Source organism: Cyprinodon variegatus, unplaced genomic scaffold (assembly GCF_000732505.1).
Source record: "Cyprinodon variegatus isolate N-32 unplaced genomic scaffold, C_variegatus-1.0 Scaffold108, whole genome shotgun sequence".
NCBI classification, from domain to species: Eukaryota; Metazoa; Chordata; class Actinopteri; order Cyprinodontiformes; family Cyprinodontidae; genus Cyprinodon; species Cyprinodon variegatus.
This window is the reverse complement of record NW_015150561.1, coordinates 89,138-112,869: the sequence shown is the minus strand read 5'-3', so window position 1 is coordinate 112,869 and position 23,732 is coordinate 89,138. Positions and strand designations below refer to the sequence as shown.

Here is a 23,732-nt window from a genome sequence, read left to right as displayed (position 1 = left end):
TGACTTAATTTTTTGAGGGAAAAATCTGCCTAGTCTAACGTGGGCCCCAAACAAAATAACAATTTTTTTTACTTTTGAGGGATTTTCAGTGATAACTATCACAACATATAACAACATCTTAATCAGATTTACGTAAGGCATATGCCTATGCCACTCCAAAATCTGTCCCCACAAACACCAGATTTCATTTAAACGTTCTTGTTTTTTTAGGCTTAATCTTGTCTGTGTTTGGTCGGTCTGATTGTCCCATTTTAGTCCAATAAAAGACGTCGAAAAGACATTGCAAATCAACTATCTGAAACTTTTTTCACTTTTCAACCAAATATAGACGTTGTTTAGACGTAAATCATCTCTTTTCAACCTATTTTTGCTTGGTGGGATTATAAATATATATATTTTAAATTTATATGTATAAGAGCAGTTTTCCTTAAGATCATCGTCCAGCTGCATAATCCAGTAATGCCAGAGTTAACAGACTTATTTGTGATCTATTTTTAATATCTTTAGGTCCAGACAAGAATGATGATGATGATGATGATGATGAACAAATTTTTCTATTTAAAGGTTTTCTTGATTCTACATGGACTTTAGTTCCCAGTTGTTTATACTGTTTGTAGAGTTCAGTAATTTGTTTTAAAAATGATTCAGGCATGGTTTTAATCAGTGTTATACGGTATGTTAAACAATCAAATGATATTCCTGGAATTTATGTATTTACTTAGGTTCAAAAAATGTAAGCTTAACAAAAATATATATGTTTACGTTTTTGAAGATCTGAATTAAATATCTTTAAACAGCTTTTCAAATTCTCTTAATCCATCTGTTAGTACTGATAAATATCATTTTTTAGGGCCTTCTTACCTTGGAATCCTGGTGGGCACACTATGAGAGCCTGCTGGAAGGGGTCAGGCCGAGCGGCGCAGAGCTGCGGCGCACCGGGCTGCAGGGGCATGCTCCTTTGGGTCACAGCCGCCATGGACGCAGCAGAAGGCTGGTAGAGTGCAGATTGGTAGTTTAGTATGGAGACATCGGGACTTGCAAAGGAAAGGGTGGCATTGTTGGTGGAGGAGGGAGCCAGGTTGGTGGCCTAAAGGAATGGTGGGACCAAAATAAAAGTCATGAAGGTGGAGGTACTGATGGAGATGACAGGGAGGTGGTTTGGGAGATAATAAAAAAGAAATCCAAAGGAAGAATGTTGGGAGTGGGAGATGAATCTGAATAGTTTCAAAATATGCAAAGTGCTGATTTGGCTAATAAGATGAGGAAAGAAAAAAGAATGGAAATGTAATCAATGTCACAGTTGGATGAATAATAACTCATCGACGATGGGTTATATTACAGTGCATGCAAACATGCTGCTTTTATTTAAAGATGTAAGTCAAATGATTGTAAAAAGCAAGAATTTGTTGCACATATTGAAATTCTTCTCTTATGGAATTGGAAGAAAACAGAATAGAAAATATTTCATACATCCCCAAAGGGGCGAGCAAAAATATCAACATAAAATTAATCAAATAATGAAAACAAGGACCAAATTATTCACTCAGGATCAAAAACATGCATGCTCATCTTTCATAAAATCATGTTGCAGGGAAACTAAGGGCATTTGAGAAATCTACAAAATTCTTGGTTACTTCTGTCTCAATATCTGAACACTGCTTTTATCAGAAGTGGTAGGTTTTCTTTAAATAAGTTAAATATGCATTATTTTTAAGTTTGGGGATAAAGTTAAGATGTTTTTCGTTTTTTATCCATTTAAGATAAAAGCGAATTTTTCTAGACTGGATGTACATGTACAGCATGCCGGGCGTCATAAACCTGTTAGAGCATCCATTTGTGTCTACATTTCAATCATCCTACTCAAACCATCTTCAAATCAATTAACACATTCAAGAGAAACCAAGAAAAGAGCATGTGTGAAGCTGACACTGTAAGATACAGGAAAGGGAAGCCAATTTAACACCAGAATAAACTAAAGGTTAACATCCCTGAACCCTGACATGGTCAGCTGATTTGCCTCAGTCAAGGTGGGGGCAAAAACATGCTACCAGGGATACTTTTGCCCCCAAACTAGGTGACAAAAAACATTTGGATATTCAAGGGAATAAGGGGTGGTGGCCTAGTGGTTAGGGCATAAAGCTTGGAATCCTGAGGTTCAATTGTCCTAAAAGTAGATCTATTTGGGTTTTATAATAGATAAAGCTGGTTTATAATAAACATCTGAAATAGCTTCACCTCAACCCAATTTGAAATGTGTGTTCATGTCAGAAAACTACTGGATTTAAATAAACTTGACTAATTTTGACAGCAAAAAAGTGTCAAATATGAAGCCAGAATCATTCCAGATGGTTTCTGATTTGGAAGTTTGAAATTTTTTACAGCAAATAATTGGGTATAAACATCACTGAAGTTCCATATTGTTTTCTCAATCCACCTGGAAAAAAACATCTGTTGAAACAGGTCATCAGATGAATGCCAAAGTGGACAAAATATGCTAATAATATGTTTGTGTAAAAGTTTAATCCCCGTTTTATTCACAAACCTCAGGGAAGCAGAATTCCAACTTAAATGTGACCAGGATTTAAAAATGTAGCTTAAGGCTAAGTTATATTTATTCTGCACTTTAAACTGATACACAAGCAGTGTTAAATGGAATTGCACATTTTGTAGATCACATGCAGCATGTTTCCTACCCAGTTTCTAAATCATCCACGTCTGACAGGAAGTCTTTTTTATCCAAGTGATATTGCATAATTATCTAATTTTAGATAACTTCTTCACACCTTACGCATTAGTGTGGAGGAATAAGGTTAGGGTAAAAAAGAAAACATACGTGTTTATTTATTTTTAAGCTAAGATGTGCTACCAAGGGACATATGTTTGCATTAGGTGTGCATAAGAGCAGAATCATAATACATGGACTGTGCTTTCGCTTTTTGTTTACTCTCTTTAGTGAGAGGGATGAAAATTAGGAAGAGGAGTCATAATGGATATCTCTATGTGACATTAAAAACAGGCGGAAGCAGGAAAAAGAGAGAAATGATTTGAGATTAATAAATCGGTAACCATTCTAGTTAACTGCCCAGAGAGCCAGACGCAGAAAAGACAAGCAGGAGGAAATTCATTTAAATCAAAAGCAGGATGACTCCTTTTTTTCTTTTTCTTTTTTGGTTGCATGTAATTCCATGCAAGCTCATTCAAGCTGGCGGGGCCGAATCCTGTTTTCTGGTGCGGTGATAGATGGGAGTGAGTAGGATTTGTAACTATGCACAGTGTGGTAAACAGTGTAACAAGACACTCTCTGATTCCTGCACAAGCCAAAAGTCAGCAGTTTGGATTCACAGACTATGTGGAAACAAAGTGGTAAAGCACCACAGGCTCAAGCCAGAGAAACGGGAGGGAAGAAGAGGAGACAGCGGCGAGAGGAAGCCTGGTGAAGGGGCTCTTAAGGCCCTGAAAGCCCAAGGATGCTGGGCAAGCAGGAAGTGGGGCTTGTCATGTGTGTGATCAGCACTTTATCACAATCCCACAGGCCCTGAGCCACAGACACAAATTCTGGGGACAAAGATATCCATGCACCAAATCAGAAAGAGAGGCTATACTAGAAAAATGGCAAACAGGGGGAATAGATTAATAAAAACATAATGAGAGCAGAAAGAGCTCATTTCTGGCAGTAAAGTTAACAAACTTCTGACTAAACACATATACAGCTTGTTGCCTTTGATCTGATTTTGTTTTAAATAATTTTGAGTCGCATACAACCACAAACTGCAATGCATTTTATGTGACAGATCAACAAAGAACATGTTTTTACTTTCATAACCCTAAGTCCAACTGTGGGCAACTGACTCTCAGTGTAGGGGCTGAATATATACAGCTGGGCTGGAATGTTTACACACCCTTCCATTAAAGACAGAAAAAATCAGCTGGCAGTAAAAAAAAAAAATAAATTAACAAAAGAAATAATAATAATAAAAAAAAATGGAAATCATGATATAGATTTGGAATATACAGTATATATGTACACATTAATAAATAAATTACATTAGTAGTGTGAATTTATTATTTCCTTTAATGGTAGGGTCTGTAAACTTTCAAGCACAACCGTATGTACGACAAACTATTCCGATATCTTTCTTGGAATTTTTTTTTAAAAACTTGTTTTGCTTTCCTTTTGCTTCACAAATGTGAAATAACTCTAAGGCGGTAAAATATGGAGTGTAATATCGGGGAAAGATAAGATCTCTCACTTTTGTTTTTCCAAATCCTTTAAAATATGTTTTTTTTTCTCTGCGGATTCATTAAAAATAAATTTCAACTGACAGCCTTTTGGAGGGCGCTGTGCTAATGTAAGTAAAACCTTAAAGAGAGAAAAGACAACAAAAGGCAACCATTGAGCACATTTCTAACCATCGATCCGACTCCACAGAGACATAACTTTTCACTCTCACCTGACTGTGCACAGTGTTCAGCTGGTTGTTGAAGGTCATGGTGAGGTTGGTGGAGGTGCTGGGGGCCACATGGGTGATAAAGGGCGTTTTGCTCTGGTTGACTGTATCATACATGTTGACACGACGTTTGCAGATCTCCATGTTTTGGAAGCATGACTTTACACTGCAAAGACGGGAGATGGGAAAACAGTAGTAAACCAATGTGACTTAAACAGCAGAAGTGGTATCAAGAGACATAAAAGGGTCTTTGAAGCACATACTGTGTGCTGTGAGGGAAATCAAGGAGATGTGACATGGTAACGAAGGGGTGGTTAAGTGTTTCGATGGGGGTGATCCTCTTGTCAGCGTCAATGGTTAGCATCTTGGTCAACAGGTCGATGAACTCCCTCCGGTCAGCCTTTTCTGCCAGCATGTCGCTCCCCTCAAGATCCGATGTCATGTTTACCTTAAAACAGAAAGCAAACACACACTTTATTACCGAGGTTTATTTTATTTAGTCCTTTTAAACCAGGAAGTACAGGCTTTCAAGTTATAATGTACAAGCTTAACATTTACCGTTAGCATTCAAATAAACAAATAAAGCTTTAACATTAGCATTAAAATACAAAAATAGAAGAATAGTTGCAACAGACACATTTAGAAAAGGTTCAAACTCACCCACTGAGACAAAAGAGGAGCACAAATCAGATAAAGTCTTTTTATGTTGTTAAGAACCCACTCAAATGAGAATAATGTTTACCTAGCATAGTTAAAATCCAATGTAAACCAATGCTGTTTCCCCATTAAGCCTAATAATGACCAAGAGACCCAAGTATAAACTAAACAATGATGCATTCAGTACAAAAAAAAATACAATTAGTTAATAATACCTATAATACAGACAGAAAAGTGCTGAGGCATACAGATAAAAAAGCAAAATCAAGAATGAACAAAAGAGGTAAGAAAGGAAGCTGCTGCTAAATATCATCCACCTAAACACCTAAGTATTTGTAGGATTATATGATTGGTATTCTCAATAAGGTGTCAACCTGGGCTAAAAATGTCCAGCACTATTTCTGATGTGGAAACAATCTTAAAAAAACAATACTAGCCCACCTCAGAGAACAATCTGCTTAGTAAACTAAGGCATCATCTGCATAAAGGTGTACCTAAACTGTAGACACGTTCTTCCAAATGTTATCGTTAAATGCAGAAATCATTTGATGACCAGAATCAGCCAGTTTTAGAGATGTTGAGCCGGATCATCGATAATCTATTAAAACTAAATTAACATTGTTTAACCTGTCTTTTGATTATATCATTATACCATGTGGATGCTAAGGGGTCATGTCACAGAAACCACCTTTGGTTTGAAAGTTTTTGCTGAGGAATGGAAACTTAATCAGCTTTACTAAGTATGGGTAAGATGTTTAAATTGAACTCAGATTAATCAGAAAATACATCATAAGCTATAGAAAGGAAATGTCAGTTGGTCAATTAGGCTTTAAAAAGTGTGCATTGACACATAACAGGAAGTTTAATGGAGTAAGCAATGGCTACTCTGATTGTTCCTTTTAAAGGGTTACATTTTCTCCTGTCATGGAGCATTTATCAATTGGGAAACATTAATAATCTTTGTAAGACAACATTAAATACTCATAGGTACTAGTCTTAGCTAAAATAACTGCATTGACTATTTACTCCTATAATATAAGGTGCTAAAGACACTTAAGAAGCCTACTTTGTATAATTATGTTTCAGTTTAATAACCAAATAAATGTTTAACTGTAGATGTTTGTAACCCCAACTGTGGTCGAAATGCAAATAACGATGACAACAGAGTTACTTTCAGCTAAATTTAGTTAAATAACAGCTTTTTTTAATTAGATGTTGTTCTGTAGGATTTTTTGACTTCTGTAGGATTTGTTGTATAGCTTTGGGTGATAGTATCTTCTATAGAGGTCTGCCTTACACTGGATCTGGAGGCTTTGTCAGAAGACATTCAGTTGGTGTTTCACAGTGATCTGAAAAGGATGCTCACTGTTGTCCTTGATTTTATGGAGAATTCTTCTTGGTAAAATTAGCTCCAGGCTTTCTAGAGGAGTTTCCAGAAAAGAGGCAGCTTTCTTTATTAGTTAGTTAAATTTCTCAAAGCCATTTGCTCTGATTCTGCTATCCCAACAGATGATGGCTGAAGAGGTGGCACTCCCCACAGATGTATAGAAGCTATTATGCATCTTGCTGAAAAAGCAGAATGACCTTAACTCAGCTCAAAAATTTAATTCTGCTCTATCTTCTCATAAATACCTTTATATTTGTGTCTCTCATGGAGTCTGTTAAACATGTAAAGACTGAGGTATTTATCCTCCTCCACTACCTCAGCTTTTCCTTCCATGATGGTAATAGCATTTTGACATTTTCCTGTTTGTTCTAAAATCTACAGTACTATCCTCTCCCTTGTTTTTTTAACATTTAGGATCAGATGACTGTCACCATGTCACAAAACACTTCACCAACTCCCTGTACAACAACTTCAGAGTCATCTGAGTATTTTGCTGATCACAGGATTCTACCTCGTACAGAAAGTTGGAGGTGCGCAGACTACAAAGGAATATTAAGAATACGGTCCCCTGTAGCATGCCTGATTACCTAAAGCTAAGTTAAGGGAATTTTCCTTTTACCTAAAAGAGTTTGAAGCAGATTTTACTCATTTCAAATAGATAAAAAAGGCTGAATATCTTGTGATCTTCGACATTACATTTTTACCCAAGCAAAAAAGAACTTGAATCTGTTTTACTAAGGTGTAATGGAGATATCCTTTCAGTTTATTAATGAAGATGGTTTAATATTTAAGTACTGTAGGCTAAAACATTTTTTTTTTTACCATCAATAACTCTTGATGTCAGTTCTAAAATCAGTATCTGGAGGTCAGCATTTTATAAAATCTGTAAACATAAATTGGCCTCAAAATATCTATTATCTCTAGATTCATACATTTCCTAAATGCATGATTCATGATATCAGAAAGATCTCGACCACATAATTTCCCCTAGAAGGAGTCTAATAATAAACAGAAGGTCTCATAAATTAAGGGGTCTCAGAGCTGAGCGATAACCTTGTACTTCAGTGGGATTATAAACATTTGCACTGATATTCATAGCAGCAGATGAAAAAAAATGTCCTGAAACCTCCAATGAGAATATTATCTCCTCCAAAGATGTAAAAACAAACAAAAAGGAGGAACTCGATAAACACAGCCACTGGCTGTCAGTAAAAAGGCTTTCCACACAGGACATCAGTTTGTGAGCAGCTCTGAAAAAGCTGACACGGCATCTTAATGTAAATTTGTTCTGAGGAAATTCTGGGAAGCTGTCTTGAAACATCAAGCTGCTTCAGCTGTAATAAACACTGTGGCCCAGGCAGTGGTTAAATACTTGGCAAGGCAACCCATTTCTGCTTTAACCAAGACACATAAGCAAAGATTGATTTGGTATTTAAGGCACTAATTCTGATTCTGAAGGCTTTTTTTTAGTGTTGTCGTGTCTGGTGTGGTATGAAGAAAAGGGGACCAAGGTCACGATGCAGCAACTCGGGCGGCCAGGGAGCGAGCAGGCTGTCAGGCAGAGCGAGGACCAGGACTGTGGCAACAGACAGGCAGCCTTGTTTATTGTGACTGCTCTGCCGGTGGAAGCAGCCTTGTTTTTCATAAAGACGCAGCGCTTATCTGTGAGCCTGCTCCAGGGTCTATCAGATGTGCTGCCAGTCAACACGGCAAATCTGATTCAAGCTCCTATCTTCATGCAAGCTATTGAGCTTTAGCACCCATACTTCTTTGTTTGCCTTCTTCCCTAGCTTTGATAGAGAAATAATCTGTGGAATGAGGTAAGAAATAATCATAATGTATTCTACAGGGAAATGACTTCGGGGAAGTGTGCAAATATACGTCTAAAAAAATAATAAATGAATAGAGATTAGTAAAGAAAAAATCTTATATGCTGATTTTTTTTTAAAACAGAAAAGCTAGACATTTCACATCTTAAAAAAAAAACAATCAAAGCACTCAAAACAAGATAAAGTATACTTCAGATAAATCCATCATCTGAACACAGAGAGAGAAAGAAGCAAATGCAAACCAATCAAAACATGGATGTCCACCAGATGCAAACACAAGTGCAACGGGAGAGGAACATCTGAAATAAGGTTCTTAAGTCAGGCTGAAACTCAACATTTAGGCTATGAATCCTACTATTAATCCACGATGGATGAAATAAAATATGGTGGTGGCAGCATCATGGTGTGGTGACAGTTTTCTCTGGCTAACCTATGACAGCTTTTCAAACACCCCACTACAGCTCTAAGAATCTGTTGACAGAACAACCGTGTCTCCACCAATCTGGTCTTTATTGACGGAAAAAAGCTTTAGTGTGGAGAAATTACACAGATTTGGAAGAAATCTTGAATCCTTTATCCCCATGGTGAAACATAGATAGTATCATTATGTGACAAACGTTGCTCCAGTAGGAAATAATAGATGGAGCTAAATGCTGGACAATCTGGGAGGAAAACCTGTTCAAGTTTGTAAGAGACCTCTAAAGATACATCCAGAGATATAAAAGAATGGCTCAGTCAAAGTCCAGACCTAAATCCAATTGAAGATCTATGGCAATACTTAAAAATAGATTTTCTCCTTTAGTAAAGCAGATTTGCAGCCAGGCAAAGCTGACGCAGACATAATCATAACGACCCACTGAAGCATAAACCATGGATCAGTTTCCTTCCACTAGACAAACAGCACCTCATTTGTGTTGATCTATCAAATAAGATCCCAATAAAATAAATTAAAGTTGAATACTTGTGTAAGGCGGAGACCATGAGGCTCCTCCTGTCATGCCTTCAGTCTTATCACTAAAATTATTGATGGAATGCATATCACAGTGGATGTTTACGAGCATTTCCAGCTTTCCTTCACTCTTCACCAGACACCTCGAGCAATCCTGCATTTACTGTAAGCTGGTGTCTTATTTCCCTTCAATTAGATCTACTCGTGACTGAAGCCTCCACACATTTACCACGACTAAAAGGAGGTTCATTATCTCTTCCTGGCACCTCGCCCCTCAGCCTTGGAGGGCCTTCAGCTATATCATCCATTATACACAGAGGCACAGATGTCCACAATGCTGACTTGTTTATGTGGTCAGGGTAGGGAGACGCGGTAAAACAGGCCCTGTTTCTTCCAAATTAAGCCTGTGCAGCTATGCATTATACCTCATCTATGTTTTTTTTTTGTAGAAACCCGAGCCGTATTGCAAAAAAGAAAGACAAGATGCAGAACTAGAAGCACAAACGACATAGATGACCCTGGGGATATCATGCCTGCACAGGTTGGCTTCATTAAACCGTTTGCCTGGTGTGTGTATGAGCACATTAAATTCAACAATTCCAGGAAGTGATACCATCTTGTCCCAGTTGACCACATGTTACTCCAGACTGGTCTGACAGTGGCCCTGGGCACTGTCGAGCCATCGTAATTGTCTCCATCATTTAAGCAGCAACATGTGTTGGGTATTCGTATGGATGGTTTTCCAGGGGCCGTTGTTTGGCTGTAATCAAGATGAACATCCACCAGTAGAGGAAATTCACTTGGCCAAACCTTTTCTTGGCATGCGGTTATCAGCAGCTCAATCACAGAGCGTGGTGATGACATTTTAGGAGAGCTGGGATAAAAAAGGTATTTCAGTCACCACTGAAACCAAAATCTCCTAGTAAAATCAGGCAAAGGGGGATTTATATACAATGTTGAACGACACTCAGGTCCTGAGCCAGCATGGTAGCGTGATGGTAAAATCCCCCTAATCCTACAAATCTGAGAGATCTTTATACATCAAAAATTTAAAACACTCGAGTTTTTTTCCTTCTCCACACCATCTAAAGGCACATCAGAGCTTTTACTGACCTTTACAGGGCAGCTTTTCAATAAAAAGCATAAAACGGCAATAAAAAGATGTGCATAACGAATTATATTCAGTTAAAAAAACATCTAAAAAGACCTGACTAAATAACTAGGCAGCACTTGAGAGATCATCATCTTAGACTCTACGTTACGTCGTTCCCTCTCCTTTAATTCCTATGGAACTAGTACGATGAGGCAATAAATGCTTCTCTCCTCGAACCAAGCAACCGGTGAAATGTCGAGCTTATGCACATTAATATGCAAACACAGGCTTTTGACGCAACACAACTCCTGTCACCGTCACGTAGCACTACAGCCAATCAGTGATGGTTTCATTAACTGAACTGTTAGAGCTAGCTAAAAGCTGCAGTCTGTACCTGCCTTGACGTTGGGGGATGAACCTGTTTTTCTTGTGTCCAACTTTCCTATACTGTATGATTTCAGTCAGTTCTAACAAGAATCATCTGACTCTTCATCCTTGATGCTGTGTCCATCACTGAACACTTAAAAAATGTTAAAGTCTCCCCAGTTTAATAGCAAACCATATTTCTTGGAGACGAGCAACCCAGAGCGCAATTCATCCGGTATGCTGGGTTTCATGGTAGTGGCAATGACATCAGTTTGTTAGTGTTATTTGTCGCTGCCCAAGCGTCAAACCAATTGCAGCTGTAATCTTGGCTATTTTATGGTATGTTATGGGCCACGGGTCATAATTGGCCATTCAGAGGCCATCGGTTGGTCTGCATTAGAATATGAATATTAGCACAGTGTTAAATTTAGGTGAATGTGCTGATGTTACTCCGATCTTCATTTTCTATTTTCAAATACATCTTTTGCTAAAACTGTTAGCATTCCTACCTGCTTAGATGTTCATACACTTTTTCAACTCAATACAGCATTGTTGTTCTGCAAGCCTGTCTTTGTGTTCTCCATTCCCTCAAGGTAAAACCTTTTAAAGATCTTTAATTGCATGTTTTCTTTAGAGAAGACAGCACATTTAACATTTTTTACCAAACTCACAGCAACTCCATACCTATGGACTTTGCTTTGTGCATTGGACCAAATGTTTTATAAGTTGGAATTGTACACAGCCTTGCCCAAACTGTTTCAACACAACTTGGACCAAATTATTGTCCAAAATGTCTTGGTTTGCTGCAGCATCAAGACTGTCTTTTACTGAAACTAAGGGACTGAGCTCAACTCTGCAAATTTAAAAGTCCAACAGCATAATACTCCCTCCACCAAACTACATACTTGCTCAATGCAGTGAGGCAAGTGTCTTTCTCCTGGGAACCAAGGGGCCTGATTTATCACCCCAGAAAACACTACTCCACTGTGCTTTTGTCCAGAGACCGCCTTGGATCTGAAAGTGTTCTCTTGCACCTGTGGTCGGTAGCACTAGTAGCATCCCATGATGGTATCATGCATGAATTAATGAGCTCTAAAAACGACCCATAATTTTATGAATGTTGGTGAATCAGTCACATGTGATCAAGACAGCGACTAGAGCTACTGAACTCAATGATTTGGATGGCTGACCCTGTACTTCTGGAAAGAAATTACATATTTTAAAATACTTCTGTGCATCACACTGTCTGTACTTCACAGTAATATATAAACCCATCAGCCAGATGGTGTAAAGTCCTGCAAAAACACAGGCCCTGCTATTAAAAACTAACAGAAAATGTACAGGCTTGCCCCTCATGTGCAAAATGTCTCTGAAAAACCTTAGATTTAGGACATCTACAGCATTTAGTAGCCTCTCCCATTACATGCTTACATGAAATACAGCTGGGATGGGACCCAGCCACAGCCCTGCACCCAGCTGCATGAATAAGGAAACATGCTGTACGAATCAGGCCTGGTAACCAGTCGCAGTACATTTAGTTTCAATGTCTGTTACTTATTAGGCAGTCGTAGAGCAAAACGAAGAGCTGAGCGGAGCTTCCAACAAACAGCTGCCTTCATATAGCTCTGTAAAAATCCAAGCCTAAGCTTAAGTCTGCTGCAACTAGTGATCAGACCTCAGCCGCTTAGTTGAAGTGATTTCACATAATGGGTGTAAAATTCTCAGGACAAAATGGATCAAACTAACTTTGGACCAAAACCTCCTTCTTCAATAAGCATCAACATCAGCGGCAGAGCAAGAGAAAACCAATACTTCTCTGGTTCGACTTGTTGAGTAGAGAAGATTCCTGCTCTGATATGCAGACAGCATACCTGTGCCATGTCATCCAAGCAGTTGAAGATATACTTGCGAGCCTCCTTGGACTTGATCCCCGTCTCAACCTCATGGTCTTCCGGAGTCTGCAAGAGACAAGCAGTAGATGTTTGGTGAAACTATTGTCAAACCTCTCCCTCTGGAAATCTACCATTTATATTTGGTTCATTATAGTATTTTGTTGTTGATGTGCATAAGACCTCATCAAACAGCTAAGCCAGAGGGTTTGGACTGCTTACTATGTCACACTGTATATCATGCTAATGCTACAACAATATGCAGTCTACACAGCAGATTTACATCAGTGCACCTGGATAGACACAAACCAGACAGGTATAAACATTCAATCAATACAACGGATGCAGATTTACACTCTGCGTCTTTGTGCTGACCAGACTGCAGAAACCTCCTGACTTAACACAAAGTATCTTATTATCTAATTAGTCAGCAATGTAAAACAGCTGGTGTTTGGTGGAAACACATGGCTAGGGTGAGTTAAAGCTGCGCCGTCACTCATCAAAGACTGAAAAAAGTTTCAAGGACACCCTGATTTCACACAAACCAGATGTAAGACAGCCTTGATGAGTTACAGCGCTACGGTGTCAGGAGGAAGTTACACAAATCCATCTCTGTTCAGCTACATTCCAAACAATGAAGACGATTACTTTAAATAGGAGGCATTCTTCCTGATGTTCACCATAAAGCATTGCTTGTTTCGAAATGTTGCAAATATGGCAAAGAAAGGAGAAAGAAACAAGTAAAAAGTGCAACAAAAAGGCACGAAACATCCATCTGAGTTTAAAGCATTGTGTTTCACACTGACTTTTTTGCAGGTCTCAATTGAGCCATTTCAACTATTTTTAATAAAAAAAGTATCCCTCCTGCATGATCCTGCCACCACTAGAGATCAACCAATACAGGTATTTTAATGCTGAGGTTGATACTGATTATTTCATCATAAGTCTAACCCAGGTATCCCTAAAGTCGGTCCTTGAGGGCCGCTGTCCTGCAGGTTTTAGAGGTTTCCCTGCTCCAGCACAGCTGATTTACATTGATAGTTGATTAACAGGCTTTTGATGAACTGCAATCATCAGAATCAGCGGTGCTAAAGCAGAGAAACCTCTAAAACCTGCAGGACAGCGGCCTTTGAGGGCCGACTTTGGTGATGTCTGGTCTAACCCAATGTCAAACTTATGTCCCATATGGCCACTATCCTGCAACCTTCAGGTATCTCCCTGGTCCAGCACATCAGAGTCAAATGGCTTAAGTACCCGGGTCGACCACGTTGAGGACTAAGGCCTCCCCATATTGGTTGTGCGAACTTATAACTGTGCCACCGAAGCACGCCCGTTCTGATGATTTTTTTTAACCAAAATTGCTTTCTTTTCCTCGATTTAAATGGTTAAAAAAAGAAGGGTTTTTCTCTGATTAAATATTTAATCAAGCTCAGGATACATATATTTTTTGCTTTAATCTTCACTACTTCCTCCCATAAGCTCTTTGCACCACACAGGAGGCGGAGCTTACTCTGAGCTGGAGCTAGAGCCAGAGCTTAAAACGGACGCTTTCAATAAACCGGTTCAGTTTTAGATACAAGGAGCCTCATCACTGTGTCGATATGTGCATCAGAAATTTATTCAAACGCAGACTGAAGTCCACCGGATATAAAAGCAGGAGAAGGCAACCATGAGGCACACAAAGCAACCAAGATGGAAGAAGTTCTAGCAGAAGAGATGCTACAGCTTGATCTATAAGCACTTACGATTACACAGAGACAAAAATTGTCACTGTTGCAACTATTCAGCATCTGGCAATGTTGGTGCACACACTTGCAGAGGGGAGCTTCTCATGTGGAGGCTGTAAACTCCATCCCTTCCACCTGACTCACTCGGCGCTAGGCAAGCTGTCGTTTGGCCAAACAAAAAGGGGCTGAAGCTTTCAGCGATGGAAAGTGAAAAATCCAGAGCCTGGTTAGCTCCAGGGCCCAGATAGCTCCAGCACCCTCCTACATTTTGGCGGTATCTTTTGGTCTTAATGATGCGGTTTGTTTTCCAGTGTTCTCTGAAGTAAGAACAGCTTAATTTGTACTCAGATTACATTGCACACATCTGCACTATATTTAGACACTGCCTGTCTTGAAGAGCAGGCTGGTTGGGCTGGATTTTATTTAGGAGTAATAAAAAGGAAGGATTTTTTTAAAATCCAAAACTAAAGTTTATTCCAAAAATAAAAATCCTCTCACCCAGATATACTCTAGTGTGGTGTGCTCCATTAAAAAAATCACAATAAAGTATAATCAGGTTTGTAGCTGTAAGGCGACACAATGTGAACACATTAAAGGGGAACACATATACATTTGAAAGACACGGCATGCTTTTCTCACTAAAAGACCATATACTCTACATTATTCTTATTGTCAGCAGTGGTATGTTTCCAGGATCCATAGAAGCACATGCTCCAAACAGCACATTATAAAAAGCTCATTATGTGCTGCTGTGAAGGATCAGTATCTATTGCTCTTTTTAGTCACAAACTCAATGTGCAAATTTTATCTGCATGGAGGACAAGTTCAGATGAAGCAAACCATTTTATTGAGTGGCCTAAATGGAGCTTATAGTAGAGTGGAGGTTAGAGCACCCTCTTAGCTCCCACATAGATCTGTTTTACCCTTATTACACTCTCAAAATACAACTAAAGAATAAGCTAAATGCCTTACACGTATGGCAGAAACAGCAAAAATATATAAACAAATTCATAAATACATCAAAGCTTTTTTGATAGTTATATTACAGATGTTGTTTGGAACAAATTTCAAAAATGTCTGGTCATTTTCTACCTATCATCCACTTTTACTGCTATATATTAGTCTGATATTGATTTTTTTATGCAATATTTGTATGCATTTTATTTTTATTTTCAAGTATATCCATCAATATAATCAACAGCAATATAAGTCATAGGTAAATTCAAAGTCACACCCCCACCATGTCACATGTTGTTTGTGTACCTTCAGTCTCCAAAGAGGGTAGGTGGAGTCTGGATCTCTGTTGAAGAAGCGGGTGGTCTTTGTCCCTGCACTTAAAAGATATTCTGCAGGAAGACCCTGCGTCTGCGAGATGTACCGGATCTGCAAAACAGAAATGCAAACATTTTTAATTTAACAATTTAAATTTAACTTTGAACAGCAAAAAAAAAAAAAGTTAAAGACGCTTTTTTGGTGGTTAAAAGTGTAATTTCTGTCATGGATGATGGTGAAGACTCTTGAAGAGGTATAAAATGTGATGATATATGCAACATTATCTGACAATCCCACAAGCCATTAAGAGATGGGGGCAGGAGAGAGCAACATGCATCACAGGATTTGTGCTAATTAGACAGTAGGCTCTGCTGCATCTGTTCCTTTAGACAGAAAAACTCAACGACAATCATCGCAGGTTATATGATGAATGTCATAAAGAACCAGAAAAAGCGTATAAACAAGGTTTTATTGCAAAGTGAATGAATAACATCATCATAATCTTCATTATACGGCGTTACCTGATCGTACTCTGAGGCTCCAGGGTACAGGGGCCATCCCAGAAACAGCTCAGCTATTACACAACCCAGTGACCACATGTCGATGGCCTCACAAAACGGAAGGCCGAGGATGATCTCTGGAGCCCTGCAGACACAAGAACACAGACATGAATTAGAGACCTTATGGCTTTATTTTAAACTCTGTGAATTATTCTCATTTGATTTAACTGACTTCCATCCAAACAAACATTTTTGACACTAAGGCACCTTTACATTATAACATTGTCAATAACCCACAGTCAATACTGTTTAATGCAGAGGGAAGCTGTAGTGATGTGGTAAAGTAATGTTTCCAAAGCAATCTTGTGCTGATTAGAAAATCCACATATCTGGAGATGGAGAAGAGTTTGAAACATAAAAATTAGTCAAACTGCAACGTCAGAAGTTTGTTTGGATTTTCCTAATGCTTATTTTTTTACTAAAACCTTGAAAGCTCAACAGAGTTGTTAGCAGGATGTGCCTTGCTAGACACAGATCATTTATAATCTAATAGCTTAAATAAATCTTTTTTATTTGTTTTGGACAAACACTGCTCCTTAGATGTGCTCAGATACAGCAGTAAAAAGGCATACGATACCGAGCTCGAAAATACTTCCCTTCATTCTAATTATATATCTTAAAACTTTTATATAAGACAGAAGGAAGGTTGCTTTGCACTGCCTGTCAACTGGCTGAAAGAAGGCTGCTGGACCTTTCTGACACATGGCATCAAGATAACAATAACCCAACAACCTAAAATGAGCATGTGAAAACTAAAGGAGTGCAACCAATCCGTTTTATTCAAAACTGTTTTAAAACTGCGGTTATCAAGCAGAGAGAGAGACTGATTGATGTTAAAGCCCGATAGAGTTCTTTAAAAAGTCATAAAACTCAAAATATTCATCATAAAACTGCCTTTAAATGTCCTAGGATTGGCTGTGTGCAGTATTTTAATCTGAGTATTGTTTACACCCAAGAGGTTTAAATGAAATAAATTAACAAATTGAATCATAAAGACCAGAAAAAAAAGGCTTGAGGCAGCATGACATTTTCTTCTTGGAAAGGAATGGGATACGGAGTCTATTTCTGAACTAGGGCTGAAACAATTAATTGTGATTAATCGATTATTTAAATAATCATCAACTAATTTATTTATCTTTAATCGTTAACTGGAGTATAGAGACTGTAAATCATGCCTTTAACTGATAGAGCTACCCACTTAAAGCAGTAATTATGTCAAAATAAAAAGAAAATATAAACATTCTGCCTTTAAGATTAAAACAATTTTTTTCATCTGTCAATATGCTCTATCCAGAACTCCTCAAGTGGAAAAGTTTTAGTTTCACCTGGTTCAGTTTCATAAAAGGATCCTCAAGGAACCTTATCCGATTACTCTGAACCTATGCAAAAAATGCAAAATGCTGGAGACTGAAAACAACAACTTGTTTGAGAAACAACAGAGTGGTTTAGCTCAAGAACACATCTATGGGTTAGAATGGCCTACACAAAGTCAATATCGACAGCAAATACAAAATAGTTTCCATCCCAATAGACTAAACTTTGTTTTTTTTTATGGTTCTAGAAACAACAGACTCAAGAGGGCTGGATACAAATGTACACCACACTTTTAAGATTTCAAAAAAAAAATAATAATAAATTAAAACAAAACAATTAAGAGCTAATTTGTGTCACTCTAGAAAGAACAAAGTATTGTTTTGTGTCATTTGTAGGGTATTTTTTTCATTATTTATTAGGCATCAGAATTAGCACAAGAAAAAATAGATAGATGAAATAATGAGAAATTGTCATTGCTCTTTTGTTTGGAACTAAGATTATTCAGATTGTTTGTCTTCACCAAAGATTTATTGTCTCATATATCTTAGCAGTTCTTTATTTTGGTCTCCACACTATCTGTCTTGTCAGAAGGATGAATACGCTTACATCTTCAATGATGCCTAAAATAACCAGGAGCAACGTGATTCCTCACACAAAAGTACTTTTAAGAGATTCTCAGCCTGTCATCGCCATAGGAGGGACACTCTTAGTCTCACACTTTCTTCCTCTAGGTAAGATGTAGTCTCTTGGCTCCAAAGAAATCTAATCTAGGCTGAATCAACTAAAATCCCTGTTCATTCATCTGTAATATATATTAACAGCAGGACACACGGTTCAAAGGAGCTCAAGACGGATCTTGGAAAGTTTCAAGTTCACAATCCTGATTGCCGTGACCATGGTAACCGGCCCCCCAACTTCTTAGGACACTGCTGGGTTTTGGTCATGGAAAAGAGCATGGCGGGGGCATTCGCCATGGGACTTTACAGAGATGCGAAAGGGTTGGAGGTAATTGAATAAAAAAAACACTGTAAAGACTTAAAAGAACATTTCCAACAGCAGCCCTTTCTGCCCCCTTTTCATTGCCCAGCAGTGATGGAGAAATAACGACTGGACACATTTTATGGCACCTTATATGTGGCTGAAACATTGAGGCAGAAGACATTACAAGGACAGGTGATTATGAACTGTAAAAAAACAGGAAGGGCCAGGATATTATGGTCGAGAGAGGCAGAGGCAAAAAGAAATGCCTTACAAACTAAAGAGCTCCTGACACAGAAGGTGGTTATTGGGGTCTAAAGGGCAGCAATGGAACAAACACCAAAGACGACACTCTGGCAACAGTTTCTCAGGGCACCATTACACACCAATACAGAGTAAACATCATACACAATGAGCTGGAACATCAGTCAAAAGGTTCCCAAAGAAGCAGAAGGTGGACTGCCTGGCAGTGATGAGACAAGAAAGAGCAAGATCTGCCAAAGGTAGGGAGGGAAAAAGATGGAGTGAAGGAGACGGGCTGGAGTTTCACTTCATGTATACATGCAAAAGCTGCGTATACGAGAAAATCTAGAATATAAATCTTTAAATCTGTTCCAGTCTGCATTTTTTTTTTTTATATCAGGAAAAAATCCATTGTAAACCCGTCCATGAATCCATGTGCAGTTTTTTGGGTGATTTCATTCATAGATATGTTCATCATTGAGCTTTACATGGCAGCGTGATGTCATTAAAACACCATTGATAAATAAAGCAATATTTTCATTATAATCAATACTTTTCAGCATAAACCTTGTCCATCACTAGAGGTATCGGCTTTTTTTTCTGTCTTAAAATAATATCTAAACAAATATTGCACCCAACCAATCTGATAGTAAAGTATTAACAAAACTAATTACAACTATGCAGCATGCCATACACCTGAAAAACACAGACAGCATTAATGAAAGCAAAGTAGGGATATTTAACCAATGTAGGACTCTATGTTTGACCAAAGATGGCTTTTGACCATTTTTATCTGTCACTAAATGCACAGAGAACTGACACGAGAGATCTGCCTGCAGCAGCTAATGCTAAGCAAGTAAACATTTAACCATTCTGTTTTGACTGGTTAAAGTTTGTTGGAGTTCTTGTACTATCACCATTAGCTGTTTGGTCTCCTCAGCAGGGCAGCTGAAATTATTATATCTAGCTTAAGCCAGAAGCAATTTAATGGAGGTTCTGGTCATTTAGTACCTTACTAATTTTGGATGGTTCTCAGCTGATTTCTTTCAGGCATAAAATAAAGCCACTTTCAGTAAGGGCTTTTGTATGAACTATTTATGTTTTTAGATGGTCCAAGGCATCATTTATTAAAGGGAGATTTTCTCTTTTACTTAAAAGCACCATATCCCTTCCCAACGCTGCAGCAATACAAGCAATCTTCTTTGGACAAAATCATTTGCATATCTTAAACGAATTTGGACAAAACTAAGATTTCTTTCATTACAATAATGGATATGAGTATGATAATAGTAATGATCTTCATGCGTATGTTGGTATAAACCTACAAACATTACAATGAAAAATAAGACATAAGGTTCTTTTTCACTGTCTGCTCTTTCAGTGCTATTTGTTATCAATCCTAAGGCTTTTAAGGGAGAATAAGATCAAAAGGAGACCAACAACTCAATATGCAATATGCTGAGAGTATAAAGATGTTCTTGCATGCTGTACCTGACGAAGTTAACCAGTCTTTTGAGGCAAAAAATACAAAATTCCTGCCAAGTCCCTGATTTGCAGGGGTAGGAAGTTCCTAAAACCTATCCGATTTTTATTACTCATGCTTAAAAAAACTGATCTGATCAAATTATGCCAACATAAATGCTTCAGTGAAAAAGAGAAATCCCATTTTATGAGTAAATCAGATTATTTTGATAAAAAGCTGAAGTCCAGACAAACCTCAATGTAAGTCTTTTCTTACGAATTTTATAAACGCATTTTTAGGTGATGCTGTTTGAACGATCAAATGAGACAGATGATCTTCAAAACAATAAAGGTGATATTTCAATTTCTCACAGATCTTTAAACTGAATCTCTTGCTGCTGCCTGTGGTGACTTTTTTTGTTGTTAATGCTTGGATCAATAGCAGCCTGCAGCATCTTTGATTTTACACCGGTTTTGTGGTTAAAGGTGGTTTTAATGCCCCTCTTTCTACAGAAACCTTCTCTAAACTAGCAAAACAAAAACAGAGAGGAAGCAAGGTAGAGGGAGTAACCTTGTTGTGCATGATATGAAACCACAAATGCAAACTTAACCCTACCAATGCACCTCTGCCATTGCCTGCAGAGCTTATTGAAGCTGCAGCTAATGCAGGCCTATCACCAGCTTGGATAAGCAATGAAGTGATAAGTGCACACATCTGCTAAGCTTAGAAAAACACTACTACTAATAACCCCTAACCCTAGTACCTTTCTGTTCTCCCCTTGCATTCTGAAAGAAAAGCACACACTGCATAACCTTTTATGCATTTGGGATTGTTTGTGTTGATAAATGCATGCCAAAGGCAGATTAGCTTTTGGAGTTAATTGAATATTTTGTTTTGGAGATACAATTAGGTTTTTAGCTCACAGAAAACATTGGCTTGTGAATGGCTTCTATGTTCTGATGGAGAAAAGAACTAAAAATCAAATCCTACTAATATTGGCTATTTTGTGATAATCTATTCAATTAATTTCAAAACAATTGTGCTTTAACGTTCACTTTGTCCCAGTTTGCCCCTATTCAGCAATGCAAAAAAAGACAGAATGGTCCAAGATACTATGATGCTAAATGAAGCTTACATTTCTTGCAAGGTAAATTGATACACATATTTACTGTGCAATAGAACAGTGTTTTTCAATCCTGGTCCTCAAGGCACCCTGCTCTGCATGTTTTGAATGTTTCTGAGGTTCGGCAAACCTGATTTAGATGATTGCAGTTCAGCAAAGCCTGATAATGTGCTATCAATTGATAACAGGTGTGTGAAAGCTGGGAAACATCTAAAACATGCAGGGCAGGGTGCCTTGAGGACCAGGGTTGAAAAACACTGCTATAGAACTAATAGCCGACATTAAACAGATCATCCATATTTGGAAATTTCAGAACAGTGGAGTAAATTTTGGCTAAGGGTAGCAACACAAGCTGCTAACAGCATTTTCATTCACATTTTGTTCATTCACATTTCAGCAACTCATTCATTACAGGATGTTTTGTGCAGCTGTGTGCATGTGGAAAACTAATTGATTGTGATTGAAGTGTTCAGAGGTTCAGGTAAGCACTTTGTATTGGAGTAATGCTTAAGTTTATCTGGAAGGCAGCCATGATGGTTTGATCTGACATGGTGTTGTTAAAAAAAAAAAAAGAAATACTGTATATTTGTTAAACTGCATGCAGTGGGCTGTGCCTAAACATCCTGACAAGCAAAGGGTTGTTGGCAACCGTATAGCTTCAGCACGGCAGAAAGGAAGGCTGGGAGATTCCTATGCTAAACTATTTACAAGATCCCTACTCCTCCTACCTCTTTCCTAACTGGCAACACAATTTGGACAGTACTTATCATGGCGTCCTCTTTAGCTTGCATGTCCTTGCTGATTTGCACTATTCGGAATTAGCCTATTTTATAAAGTTGTAACTTTGCCCTTCATACAAATAATTACTGAGCACTCATGATAAGAAGGCTTGAACTTGAATGCTGTTCATATATCCTCTTATATTATTGTCAACTGAGATGCATAAATCTGTATAATTGTTCAAGAAATTAGAGATTATTTAACTATGGTGTTATTTGTCAAACAAAGTTTGTAAAGCATGGATCTGGACCACACATGTCTCATACAACATACAGTAGAGAGCATGTAAACGAAGGCTAGCCAAAAGCTTTCATTGGTTTTGAATGGGGACCTAACAGCATAAGAGGGCTCAGTGTTCGGCTACTGCCACTGACAGCACCAGCTCTCCACAAAGGAAGGGGGGAGGGTGGGACAGGGAGGGTGGGAGAGAGTCTGTATTTTGACATCCTCCCAGCTGGCCTGGTCATTGATGAGTCTCAATTCCCTTGGAAGACAGAGATGGCACGACTTATGAATGAGGTCTTTCTTCTGCCACCCCAACCCACTACAACACCTCAACCCTTTTGCACAACCCCTCTACCAGCACAGCGGGGCCCTATAGCCCAACCAATCTTACCATCTCATTCAACTTTAACTGCCCTTCTGCAGGCAAGAGCCCCATCAAACCAGGCTGCCGAGGCCAGTGTATTTCTCCCCTCTCCGATGCTTGTCTTCCCTGTGCTAAGCTGAACTTTGGTTGGCTGGTTCAACAGCCTACACAGAGACACACGTATGTAAATCCACTCACACAGAAGCATGCACATAGCTGACATCATAGGCCGTGTGCGTGTCAGGATGTATTCATCAGGCTGACCTTCCCTTTGCCTGGGTCCAGAGGGGAGTCCAATAGTTCCCCAGAACTAAGCATTGTCTAAATAGAAATAAATGCACAACATTCAAATCTCATGCTATTGGTTTGATTTTTCTCCTTTCCATAATTAAAACTCCATCACTCGGCCTTATACAAACATGATTCATTAAAGAGATGGGGAGCAAAGATCTTTACAGTAAATAACTTAGACAACTTTTATTGTCATTTTGTATACATAGAGTGTATACAAAACAAGATTTAGTTTAATACAGCTTTACAGACAGTAAATAACACGCTTAGAGCTCTGTTATGACAACATGAAAAAGATGGTTTGGCAAAGAGCAAATGTTCTCATCAGGGGAAAATACTCATCGATTAACTTTTTTTTTCAACATTTTCCCCCTTCTTTCCTTCCATTTTCCTGTCTTTTCTTGGCCTAAACCCTCCTTTCCACACCTTCTCTTGCTTACTCTGAAAGGCTCATATAGGGGCTGTGACCATAGATATCCATAATAAAGGCTAGATGTCTCGTCCGCGCTGCTGGCCAATGGGGGTCGACGTCCGCATGTGGCGGCCATCTTTCCACAGGTAGCTCGCTCATTCGTAACATTGTGTTTTAAAGGCGCATGTACTGAAATAACCATAACTTCCTCAATTGTCTAACTATTCTCAAACTGTTTGGTTTGTTAAAAAAAAGTCAGACATGTAGTTGTGATACTGCGCACTTAGGCATAATTATAACCATGGAATTTCATATGAAAAGAACACTGAATAGAACATACAGGTGCAATAAATATACACATGC

General features: G+C 38.4%; 1 protein-coding gene across 5 annotated transcripts in view; it reads right to left on the bottom strand.

Annotated features, from left to right (window-relative positions):
- hipk2 (homeodomain interacting protein kinase 2) overlaps positions 1 to 23,732 on the bottom strand; it is a 105,368-nt gene that overhangs the window by 17,068 nt on the left and 64,568 nt on the right. For 3 of the 5 annotated variants that reach the window (XM_015374732.1, XM_015374734.1, XM_015374733.1), the window contains exons 3-8: positions 16,139 to 16,262; positions 15,609 to 15,728; positions 12,601 to 12,687; positions 4,712 to 4,896; positions 4,452 to 4,614; positions 862 to 1,087 (exon numbers count right to left, since the gene is read on the bottom strand). In XM_015374732.1, the coding sequence (XP_015230218.1) occupies positions 862 to 1,087; positions 4,452 to 4,614; positions 4,712 to 4,896; positions 12,601 to 12,687; positions 15,609 to 15,728; positions 16,139 to 16,262 (905 nt within the window). The remainder of the gene's footprint in view (positions 1 to 861; positions 1,088 to 4,451; positions 4,615 to 4,711; positions 4,897 to 12,600; positions 12,688 to 15,608; positions 15,729 to 16,138; positions 16,263 to 23,732) is intronic. The other 2 variants (XM_015374735.1, XM_015374736.1) reach the window with 1 other exon arrangement.